This window comes from Clarias gariepinus, chromosome 16 (assembly GCF_024256425.1).
Source record: "Clarias gariepinus isolate MV-2021 ecotype Netherlands chromosome 16, CGAR_prim_01v2, whole genome shotgun sequence".
NCBI classification, from domain to species: Eukaryota; Metazoa; Chordata; class Actinopteri; order Siluriformes; family Clariidae; genus Clarias; species Clarias gariepinus.
In genome coordinates, this window is record NC_071115.1 from 16,302,899 (window position 1) to 16,316,214 (window position 13,316).

Below are 13,316 nucleotides of genomic sequence, written 5' to 3' on the forward strand. Positions count from 1 at the left end.
TTGTCCCCTATGTCATGTGTCAGGAAGAGTACAAAGAGAAAAGTTGCAGAGTGTCACTAAAAAGTATCTTCGAATTCTATGGTTTTTGTTGTTGTTGTTTAAGATGTTCTTGCCGGTTTAAGAATTTCTTAAAAGCCTGCAAGGTGTTTAAACCCGCATTCACCTCAAAGCCATGGCTTTAAAATTCTATAGAGCAGACGTCATCTGACACAATCAAAACTCTGACTCACATCCTGTACCGTTCATCGTGTGTGATGAGCCACTTCTGATCATTTTTTTGTTTCGCCTGAACACCGCCACTGTGTGAAAAAGTTACAACTGTCCTGCTAGAATGAGTACTATTGTATATAGGTTACTTTTAGGTGAAAGGACTGACAATTTTAAGGGAGTTATTGTAGAAAATATACCGTAAGACTCGTGCTGTATTTTTGCTTTAGCAAATAAGTTTAAATCAAACCATAACATAAGCATAATTGAAACCATCTCAGGTTTTGTCAGTCAGTGTCTAGTATATACGCAACCCACAACAATGTCAATCCAAACTTTTCTTCTGGGGCATCAACAATCACTGGTTTGATTTTTCTTTTTCAGTCCGTCTGGAATAGCTTCAAGCCCCAGGCAGAAAATACTTAACTCGAATTCCTACCAGAATGGTCATTTATTCTATACACCCTGTGTCCTTCATTTAGGAAAAACGTTTGAATGTACTTGCCTTGTCTTGTTACCTATTAATGCTGCTATAAATGTTTGAACTAATGCTTTTGTAACTGTAATTTGTGTAATTGTAGGTTCTTAGTGGTGAGGTAATGTAGTTACAGTCTCTTTATGTAAAATCTGGCTGTAATAACAGGAGCAAACTGAACAAAACAAGGTACATATGTGAGCCGATATGTGTTCTCAAAAAGTAATTTAGTCATAGACTTAATGTACCATGGATCAACAATGTTCTGAATCATGTATAACTCCACACAGGCTGTTTTAGTGGTGAGGTGGCATAGATGTTAGCATTGCCTTGTACCTCCAGAGATGAGAGTTCGAGGCCTGCCTCGGGTCTGTATGCATGGGGTTTCATGTTCTCCCTGTGCTTTGTGGGTTTCCTCCAGGTTGTTCTAGTTTCGTCCCCCAGTCCAAAGACATGCAGATCAAGATATGCATTTCCAAATTGCTCATAGTGTATGTGTATGTGAATCCATTGCCCTGTGATGGATTGGAACCCCATCCAGGGTGTACCCAACTTGTGCCCCTGCAGGCTTCTCATGATGCTGTACAGGATAAGCGGTATATAGAGATTGAGTAAGAGAGAGAGGCTGTTCTTTTGGCTACAATCCAACTTACAATTTAAATGATTTTAAGCATTTAATAGATGTAATTTAATAAAATGTTTTTGTTTCTCAATGTAAAAAGAGCTGACACTGGTTATTTACACCTCACTTATTCTCTATCCCATTTATCCTGTAGAGAGTTGCAGGTGTCCTGAAGCCTATTCCAGGGGACTTGGGGCACAAGACAGGGTGCCAGTCCATTGCAGGGGACAAGTATGTACACTCACACATTTGAAAACACCAAATATCTGTATGTCTATGAACTGTGGGAGGAAACAGGAGTACCTGAAGGAAACCCAGCAAACCTAGGAAGAACATGCAAATCTCACACACACAAACCCTTGACGCTGAGCTTTTGAGTCCACAGTGCTAACCACTACACCGCTCTGCCCCCTATGTGTTTAATAATGTTTTATAATAGCAGCGTTTATTATGTAATGCACTTCTTCTTTTCCTGAAGGGAAGTTTATTTAGCATATTTGGATGAGGTCTGTAGTACCAGCACTTTGTAACAGCCAGAGGCAAAGTTGTAACTTGAGGTTTGCAGACATGGGAAAGTCTTTAAGACCGATCTTAGTAAGATGACACGCTGCATATTTTTGTCTTATTAACTCCATGATTGAAGGATTGTTTATAGGTGATATATAAGAACTACCCTGACTGAGAGGTTTCTGACAGTTTGTCAGGCGAGACCCAAACACTAAATTCAAGCCACAGTACACTGGGAAGACAGTGAAGCAAGAAGGCACAAGCACCATGATATAGGGATGCTTCTCATACTACATGGTATGGGGTTGGGCCTATTTATTACATTTCAGGGATCATGGATCAATTTGAGAACATCAGAATACTTAAAGAGTTCATGTTACCTTATGCAAAAGAGGAAATGCCCTTGAAATGGATGTTTCAACAAGACAACGACCCCAAACACACCAGTAAGCGAGCAGCATCTTGGTTCCAGACCAACAAGATTAACGTTATGGAGTGGCCAGCCCAATCCCCAGACCTTAATACAATAGAAAACTTGTGGGCTGACAAAAAAATAAAAAATGTTTCTGAGGCAAAACCAAGAAATGCAGATGGATTGTGGCGTGTAGTACAATTGTCACAAATGTAAAGCAGTTCTCATAAACCATAATTATACAACAAAATATTAGTTCAGAGATGCACAGGAAAGATTAAACTTTAAGCATTTTTGTTTAAACAGTAAATTCATCACTTTGTAAAGATGAATAATGTCACTGCAATTTTTTTGAACAGACCAATATTTGTTTTTCTTCACTTACATTAAACTAATAATTACATGAAACTAATTATGTTGTGATTCAGAATAGATTATGCAGGGTGTCCAATGCATTTGTGTAATTTAAATTAAAAGTTATTATTTGGATATGGAGCTTTACTCACTTTTTTCAACACACTGCGATTATTTTGAACACAACTGTAGGTACTAATTAAAGAATTATATGCTTTACCTATTATGTGTATCACTGATGATTATATAATAAATTACACCATTGTGAAAAAACACTATTACAAACCACTCTGATGCTTATTATTGATTCATTGATTGATAGATTGATTGATTAGCTAGGAGCAATTTCATGCCTACACTTTCTAAATGTGGGATAAAGCAAATTCTCTAAAAAACGTAAGAATTTTTGTGCTTTTTTCATAGATGATTGACAGCTTGACATGTAAAATTATCTTGCCTCTAAGCATTTGTGTAATGATGGTGTCATTCAGATGTCACAAATGTGTCTTACTATTTACAAATCTGATTTACATAAGTAGCTCGTCTTCTCTGACAGCGTAAATGAAGTAAAGATAAATTAAAATTTTTACTTTTTTTTCATTTTTATTGCAACTCTCAATCAAGTGTATGTAATGTAAAAAGTGTTGTAATGTAAAAACATGCAAACTTAAAACCAAATAATTTAGTAACACTTGGTGGCTAAACTGAAAAAATATCATTTCTAAGGTTAAAAACCTTGTAATACATTTCTTGTTGGTATCAGACTATTTCTTATGGTTGCAAATACTGAAGGATTTGCCCAGATTTCTGTGAAGTACAGAACACATAGAGAACCCAGACCCATCAAGACATGGACTCCAAAAGACTTCTGAGGATAAGCTGTGGCATTTGGTAGCAAGCCAGTAGGAGGTTTGGAGGCCAAGTCAACATCTTGAACTCTTTGTCAAGTTCCTAAACATTTTTTGCAGTGTGACAGCACGTTATCCTAATAATTATTCTTCAGGAAGCACTATTCAGCATCGCTATTTGGTATGCAACAATGTAATGTTTAGGAAGATCGTAGATGTTACAGTAACATCTACATGAACCAAGGTTTCCCAACAGACCCAAGATTTCACACAGAGCTATCCTCAGAGGCTTACACTAGATGTGCCGACTTGCTTTCTTCCCATGATGCATCCTGTTGCGATCTGTTCTACAGAATAGTAATGCGCATGCACCTGACTGTCCAATTGATATGAAAAAAAACTTGATTTATCAGACCAGGAAACCCTTTTTTTATTGCTCCATGGTACAATTCTGATGCTTACATGCCCATTGTAGGTGCGTTCTGTGTAAACTCGGACGAGTCTGCTATGCAGCCTAATATACAGTCCTGCAAGCTGCAATGTACTGTGTGTTTTGCAAGTTCCTGTGGGTCTGACTGAGGGTTTTCAGACCCTTTTAAGTTTTCCACATATCATGTTTCAAAATCAACTTAAAATGCATCCAAATACTCAACTATGACAAAGTAAAGACAGGTGTTTATTAAAAATTAAAGACTGAAATATCCTATATACATAAGTATTCAGACCTTTTGTTATGACAATCACAATTGACGTTTGGTGAGAAAATTTAAAAGGGTCTGAAAACTTTCAGTTGGCACTGTATAGGTTTTTTTTTTTACCTCTTTTTTGATATTATGACTGATCGTTGTATATATCACATCCTATATTTGGTATTGCCCAGTTGTGTTGGAAGTGTGAAAGATATTGTGTTTGAAAGTTTACATCCACTTGTGATAACAAATACAGTACAAATAGAACCAAACACAAATGTTATATCGGTTTTAATATTAGTTCACATTTATGGATATATTATAATCACTAAAAAATCAGATGGCTGATAAAAATTAAGACCACTGAAATATGTGCTACTTTCTAAACCTCACATAATACATTCGACCACAGGAAGGAGTTGGAAAGAAAAAACAAACTTTTAGATCCTAAGTGCTTGTGACCAGTCAATTTCCTACACATGATTTTGTGGTTTTTCTCATAGCAGTTGTGGTTTGTTTGATTATGTAGCAAAAGTTGATCTTAGTCCTAAGGCCCAGCATTGAAAACATATCCTGCCTTGATAGTTTGATAGCTAACCCTAGGCTATTACTAATTAGGCTGGAGAAGACCACTGATTAGATTACATCACAGCTTCTGCTCCTACAGCACATCATGTATTACATTAGATATAAATCACTTTTACATTTAGAATCTTTAATAATTAACACATATTCTCACTTTTAGCAGTCTTGTCTCTTCCTTGCCTGTACAATGTTTTCATCATGGTCTGTGTAGTTTAATATTAAACTGGTTCAGCAAGGACAATTTAAACAGACTTGAACTTCACACCTGGTCTTATAGTAGACTTGGTCAGTGTTTACCAACCCAGTGCCACAGTTTAGATATAAAGTCCAGTTCAGAATTAGAAAAGCTACATAAGCCTTTCTATATTCTCCTTTTATAATTTATTTTGTAATCCAGCACCTGGAGTAAACTTGCACAGGCTTTGGCTGTCCTGTGTTTGAAGGACACACCTGCCGTGTAGTGAAGACTCTTCTAGCATGTGTGTTTGCTTTGGGAATATTATCCCCTCCTGCTATGTAGTGCAACTATTCAAAGTCCCAATTCTTTTTACAACAGCACCACCAGTTGGGGAAGTTTGTCATGGTTTGGATTTTAGATAAACACAAGACAGTATTGTACGTTTAGTTTGACTTTACAGTTACATTTCTATTTTGCTTATTATTTACAAAGTCCTTTACAAAAGATTTTATTAAAGGCCAGCCTTTGAGCCCCTATTTGAATAAAAATATATTTAAAAAAAAACTAAAATAAAAAAAAGTTCAGTACTGTACTCCTAGACACTATTAACGAATTAGTAATATGACTAAACTAAAATACTCTGAATGCAATTATAAAATAAATATGCACAAATATTTCTCTTTATGCACTAAAATCTTTATTCGTAGGTCTTTAAATATGTGAACAAACAGTAGTGAAAAAATAATAGCCATTTTATTAGCACCAGAGTACAAAACATTATTTTCTCATTGGTGCTATTATTGATATGGTTTAAAGCAAGGCTCTATTATACTGTATCAAAGATCTGTATAACAATCCTGTAAGTATCACAATTTTATAACTATCCAGATTTAATACAAAATTGTTTCCCTAAATTTGTTACAGTTTTAAAACATTCAACCTTTAAAGGTGATTCATAACTCTAAAGCATTTGTCTCTAATGTGTCATCAGCCATAATTGTTCTAACTGTTCTATGGTAACAAAGCAATTTACTCCTACAACATGGGATGTTCTGTTGCCTGCCAGTCGGTTTCTACTTTAGAGAGTGACATCATTAGGATCATAAAGAAACTTTAACGTTTTTTGGTGCCAGTTTAGCGAAACATGAATTGCCACAAAAAGCAATCAGAAAAAAAAACCATCATCATCATAAAACAGCCAATCACCTAAGATTTATACAACAATTACATTACATAGATTTAATTTTGGTGTGCTTTGATTTTCTTTAAGAACAGAATTAAATAAATATTGATTAGGAGCAGACGTGTCCTTTTTGTACCAATGTGGCCATAAATATCAGTGTCCTGACTTCCACTGTGGGCTTTGTAGCACAACACGTCACGAAATGTCCACACCTTCCACAGAACAGGGTCCCTCTGTACATTTTTATTTCGTCTTCACTTCTTCATCCATCAGCTCACTCTACTGTTCACCCTTCTCTGCAAAACAGGAAAGAGTGAGTAAAATATACCTAAATGTGTGGTTTTTTTTTTTTTTTTTTGCATACTCCATGGTAAGCAAATCAGTAGCCAGGGCACCTGGGACATATGCGGGTTATTTGTTTTCGTTTTTGTAGTTACCTGCACAAGCAACATGCCGAGCCAATTACATTCTACACAAGATTCATATCTTAGATCTGTCCTCAGATCTGTCATCTCCAGCACATAAGAGAGCTACAACATTTTTTGAGCACACCTGTAACACGATCCATGATTCATTAATGTTGTTGTTCTATCTCTTCTCCATGAATTTAAGCTTTTGTCTAAACTCATTAGTAACCAATTACTTTTTTTTGGCTGATTGCTCTTTTTAATGCAGAAATTACTCTATGCAAGCTTACCTTAACTTTAAATGGCTTTCAAAAATACAATATATTACTAGAGTTGTTTTTTAACCAAAACTGTTTAAATGTTAGGAACTGATCGTCTGCCCTAAAACACTTGACTGCATAAAGTGCTTCAACAAGCAGCAGTGCATGAGTCATACTGCAGCCTTATGTACACAACCAAGTTTTGTGAAATGACATGTCTCAACAGCAGCACAACAGATTTTAAATTACACAACACTGCAAGAGGTACAACATTGTCATCGTTTGAAAAAAGACGGAAACAAAGAAGAAAAAAAGGGTAATATACGGTACAGTAAAAAAAGGGGCTTGAGCCATCATTTTTCTCTTCACATTTTGCTTCCAAAGAATCCGACCTTCTTGTATTTTAATGTAGTCTTGAGGAATACTTCTCCAGGCTTCCTTAAGGACTTTTTTTGTCTCTCATTGTCTGCAAGTTTTGGCTCTCACTTTCAGTTCACTTCCTGTACCTGACCAGTTTCAAATGAATGTTTTTCCTTTGTTAAGTCAAACAATGACGTATGAATAATTGAAGCATAGAAAAAATGTCAAACTTAAGGTATGGACAAGTGAGAAACATGTGCAGATAATGACAGATGATCAGGCCGGAGATTAGTATACTGGTGATGCTGAATGCAGAGTGGTTGGAACAGACGAGAGGGGAAATGAGATTGCTGTTGAGGTTAAACATTTGTTCCCATTTATTTAAGGTAATCTAGACAATTTCATTACATTTTATTTAATATGATGGACTGGGGTGGCTCAAGACGTTTATAGAGTACTGCATACTTTCAATGCTTGTTTACAAACAGCACATAACTTGTTCATATACAGTATTTCTCTGTGGTGCCAACGTTCAAATTCCTACCACATGCATAAAGAGCATGGATGACTTAAAATAGATGCAAAGCAACTAGCACAGTGCAGAGACTCAAAGTTACCTCACATTTAAATACTTGTTGAAGAAGCAAAAAAAAAAAAAAAAAAACTGAGCTAGACTTATTTCCAAAAATGAGTAATACATTAACTCATTTAGAACATTCTATTCTTTACATAGTGAACGCAATGAACATTCTATTCTTTCAATTAATCCATGGTCTAGGTCATGAAATTTTATTCACCTCTGATCCTGTATTCTAATAAAAACACGCAAAATCTTAGAAATCATATTGTTCTTGATATGAGGCACAGTTTCATTTTCATCACAAGAATGATGACTTTTTATATAAACAACATGCTGCACTGAAAGAATAAAACATATAACTTCATGTGAGTCCATGCTTTTAATCATGACATAAACCCAAGAGTGAATACCTTTAGGGATAAACTTGAGTGAGTTGCTGAATATTCAAAATCGTGAAAGTCCACGCTTGGGTCCATCATTCAGAAACTCGTGACCCAGGCCGTTACCACATTTCCCACAGCGAACCTACAATATAAAAGCACAAATTACTTATATAAGTAGTGTAAAGACAATTCAATTCATGTAAAAAAATTGTTCTGTGGAAGAAAGAATATTATTTTCCACTAGTGATATATAGTCCATGTCACAATCCAGCATGTGGATGTTTATAACAATCAATTGTCATTGTGTTCAAATAATTACATTTATCTTAACAGACTTTTTCTACTATGTAATCTGCTGCTATAGTATTTACTTTAGTCCTACATGAGATGATGTCAAAGCATGATCGTTATTATAGTGTTGTTCCTTTAAAAGCTTTAATACACTCATTCACTCACGTCTATACCGCTTAATCCTGTATACAGGGTCACAGGGGGGCCTGGAGCCCATCCCAAGAGACTTAGGGCATGAGGCAGGGACTGGGTGCCAATCCATCGCAGGGCGCACACACAAACACACTCATTCACACACTACAAGCAATTTGGGACCGCCAATTTGTCTATAGACTGTGGGAGGAAACCCACCAAGCATGAGGACAACAAACTTCTTGCACATAGATGCCAACACGGGATTCAAACCCGGAACCTGGAGGTGTAAGACGACAGTCCTAAGCACTAAGCCACCGTGCGGCCCAAATTTATACAACAGTAGAAATACTGTATAACACATAAACAATTTAATTCTACTTAGGGAAAACCAAGCATAATAATATTATATCATTATAAATGGCCTTGTGAAAGTTCAGCTGACTGGGTGTGAGCAAATATTTTTACCTTCAGTGCACCAGGTCGCTCCTCCACCTTGGAGACGCTATCCTTGTGGATAGTTTCAGTGAAGGCAGGCCATGGAGAGGAGTGCTGGTACTTCACTTTGCTAGAGAACAGTTCATATCCACAATTTGAACAAACATAGGTACCTAAAAAAAAGGATAAATAGCATTAAGTGGCATAATTATCACATTAATGATGTGGTGGCAGATGTAGAGTACAGATATTCAACCCAGGATTAAACATATAATAGCAATACAGACATTTTAAGAAGAACCAAACTGAAACAAAAATACTTTGTGATTAACCTGAAAAACCTACTTTGATCAAACAGAAAATACACTTTGAGGTCAACATGAAAAACCAGTTTGTGGTGCATCTGAATACAGTGATCTGGCCTTTCTGGTCCTTCCAGAGACATGTCGTGTGTTTTTTGCAAGAGATAAAATGCGCTTATTCCCCATTTACACAAATTTACACAAAAACAGAAGTTCCGATTTCAGTTTCTTATTTTCACATTTTGGTTAAAATGTCCTTGTGGTCATCTTTGTTAAACAAACATGTTCTAATGGGCCAATGAAAAATGTAACTATACAAAAAAAACAGATACAATAGCTGATTAATAATTAATCCTCACAGGAGTAGGGATATGAGCAACAATTACAGTTGCTGGCATTAAATTAATTGGGCACATGTTTAAGCAACGTGTGGACTTTGTGTGGACCATGATTATCTCCCGAGCCTAGGTGCTGGGTAAGCTTAATAGATCTCCGTGTCATGTTACTTTCTGTCTCATGTTAACAACATCACGATGTGGTCTGCAAAAGAAATCTAATAGAGAACAAAAAAGAAAAAAGATAAGGAAACACTAATTAAATAAATACCACACAGTAAATAATAGTTAAATTATTCATTTAATATTTAATAAACTTAATATTTAAATAAGTTAAATATTAATGAGGACAATAAAGAGGTGCTAATATTGCCTTTTATTTTATTAGGATTTTAAGAAAAAATAATTTACCATCGCAATAAACTCTCTCTGCGTGAAAAACTTGTTCTTCACCAAGCCTGGAAATGATCATGAATACAGCCTCAACAATTTGGGCTGAGTGTAAGAGTTACAGATTGATTCAAATATTGCCGATCAATTATCTGGTTTTCAGCTGTCCATTTTTGGTAAGCCTGTTTGCATTATACCCTTAGATTACTGGTTAGATTTTGGCTGACTGGAGTGAAACCAGTAGTGGTATTCAGCTGTTGTACTCCATCTGCCTCAAAGTTTTATGTTCTGAGTCACTTACCTCAGTTGTAAAGAGAGATTATTAACATTACATACAGTAGCTCAAACCTGACGGATCAACCTTTCCTCAACAAATTCATGTATTTATTATGGAATTGATTTATTTTTCTATACGAACTCTTGGCACTGTTGTATGTAAACAGCCCATAATGTCAACCAGCAGCTTCTGGAATAGTGAAACCAAACCCTTATGCAACAACAAACATGCCATCATCAGTGTCACAAATATCATTTTTTCCACCAAACCATGTTTTATGTGAGCATCACATAAAAAGCTTGTTCTGTATCAGCTGATAATGAACAGATGATTCTATTAATGTAGCAACTGAGTGTTTATATACGGTTATATGGTCCTTAATCATTCTGAATGCAATATTGTCTCTAGTTAACAAGTACTGTATACATTCTATGTCCAAAGAATCTATCTATTGTTCCACCTATCTTACACACACACACACACACACACACACACACATATATAACACATGTTGCTCAAAGTAATTGTCCAAGAACTGATTCTTATCTAAGAGTCTGAATTAAATATCATATGTTGCCTTGGTGAATAGGTTTAAATGTTAAATAAGCGCTTGTTTAAAGTTTTCATGCAGCTGTTTCCTTCTTCAGCCTGAATGAGAGAGAACTTATCGAGCCACGCCGAGGTCTTACCCGTTTCGAAGTGATTTTTATAGACCTCTCCTCCAGTAAATGAACAAAAAGACATGACTTCAAAACGCTGTTGTTCAGTACGTTTCAGGACGAAACTTCTCTCTTCTAAAACACTCACACGTGATGTAATCGTTCCGCGAATTCTCTGCTCGTTTTGACGGCGTGTCCAGACCACATGACCACTTTTGGTGCGAACGTCAGCTGTGGTTATTCTCAATTCAACCACACGATGGCAGTAGATCTCAAACGCTACAAATCTTCCCTGGGCGATTGAAATTTAACATTCAATCTTCTACATTGAATAAAAATCTAAATCTTTGAAGTTAGAATCATGTTTTATTTCCGTGTCAACAGACATGTAATTTATTGATTTGTGCAAATAAGAAAATACCATTTATTGTTATTAAAAGAGTATTTTTTATTCTTACATGTTTATTTAGGTTAAAGAATATAGGTTAATAAGTAGTGACAGATGTTTGGTTTTGGAAATAGGAAAAATTATCCTAAAAAAAAATCTGAATATTTTGGTGGTTTATAAGATTTATAAACAAAACTGTCAAGGTCAAACTTCAACAAAACCAACTTCAGTGTTTGTGCTGAAGTCAGCGAATAGGATAGGATAGAATAACCTGGACATTCAGTACATTCAGTTCATCAGCTGACTTCATTTTATTGCCATAACATTGCTGAGTCTAGCTCTGATCAGGGTGAAGCAACCCCAGATCATACAAATGCCTCAAGAGTAAACATTATGCATGATGGATGCATCGATTTAAATCTTGACTCATCAGACCACATGCGCTTATTCCATCGCTCCACAGTCCAATGCTTATTCTCCCTAGCAAACTGTGGCCTTATTTCTGATTAGCCTCACTATTAAGTGGTTTTCTTATGGCCAAGGGTATGGAGCAAATGGTCTAGCCTTTGCTGCCCATGCACATTAATAAGTCTTGGATGGGCATAACTCAGTCACCATGCAGTTCACTGGTTGTCATTCCTTGGACCACTTTTGATAGTTAACCAATGCCTACCAGGAACACCCGACAAGACATTCCATTTTGAAGATGCTCTAACTCAGTGATCTGCTAATTACAAATCGGCTCTTGATATAGTCCCCCAGATTATTTCCTATTTCCCATTTTTCCAGGTTTTAACTAACTTTGTGAACCATCTGTTTACTTCCTGTCAAATATAATAAAGGTGTTATTTACTTCTCCAGTCTCCCACCTTGAGGATGCATGCATGTGTCTTAAGGTGTTTAACCAAGAGCAGTTAATAATTTTAAAACAAGTCCATGCAATCACATTAATTACTGTATGATTGACTTAAATTAACTGCATTTATGTCAGCTTTCTGGTGCCCTACTGGTGCTAAGCCCTCCCAGCTGGTCTTGCCAAGAGCGCCTCCCTAGAGAGGCATCATGATGGCATCATTATCACCTTATTTGTAAATAATAATAATAATCATTATCATCATCATCATCATAACAATAATAATAATTTAGACTATCATTGTTATAAAACTGAAATAAGGGTTTACACAGCAGCCTATTTATATTTATAAAGAAAGCAAAATTAGACATTTTTGAATGGTCTAATAATAAGTTTTAGGCAGCACGGTGGCGTAGTGGTTAGCACTATAGTCTTGCACCTACAGTGTCTGGGTTCGATTCTCGCCTCTGGTCTGTGTGCTTAGTGTTTGCATGTTCTCCCCATGTTTGCTGGTTTCATCCCAATCCAAAGACATGCAGATTAAGCTAATTGGCATTCCCAAATTGCCCGGTGTGTGTGTGTGTGTGCAATGCGATGGATTGGTACACCATCCAGTGTGTAACCCGCCTTGTGCCCCAAGTCTCCTAGGATAAGCTCCAGGCCCCAGCAACCTTGTATACAGGATGCAGCAGTATAGACGAGTAAATGAGTGAGTGAGTGATGTTTTATGTCTAATAATAAAAGTCTTAATTCAGGATCCAAGATCCAACAATAAATCCACAATTCCAGCAATCAAACTTTGTAAACATCTAAACATCTTAGAAATGTGTTGAGTTTGGAGAACGGGTTTTACAGTGCAGTGTGGATTCAGGCTTGGGATTTACCTGTGAGATTATATAAGAGATTATATAGCATTGCGGTCCTGAGCCAGATGATACCGGACTGTTTACTGCAGCAGCGGGAGCGCGTGCACTGACAGGGGGGAGGGAGCTGCTCAGTAGCACTACTCATTTAATCCGGGTTAGAAAACACCACTGCAAATAAAGATGAAGAGAGCGAGAGGGGACGCGTTACCCTAAAACAGGAAGTAAATAATAAACAGTCGCTAGGTAACGACCGTTTGGACAGTCGGGGGAAACGTGCGCGCGCGCGAGCTGGAAGCTGATGTTTCTCGCTTTAACTGAAGGGCAGGACGGGAGCT

General features: G+C 36.6%; 1 protein-coding gene across 1 annotated transcript; it reads right to left on the minus strand.

Moving 5' to 3' along the window:
- Positions 1-5,551: 5,551 nt before the first annotated feature.
- msrb1a (methionine sulfoxide reductase B1a) lies at positions 5,552-11,068 on the minus strand. Its single transcript, XM_053514132.1, has 4 exons — positions 10,905-11,068; positions 8,942-9,084; positions 8,078-8,192; positions 5,552-6,356 (listed from the first exon to the last, which is right to left on the minus strand). The coding sequence occupies exons 1-4, from the start codon at positions 10,957-10,959 to the stop codon at positions 6,340-6,342; spliced, it is 330 nt and encodes a 109-aa protein (XP_053370107.1). The 5' UTR covers positions 10,960-11,068; the 3' UTR covers positions 5,552-6,339.
- Positions 11,069-13,316: the final 2,248 nt, after the last annotated feature.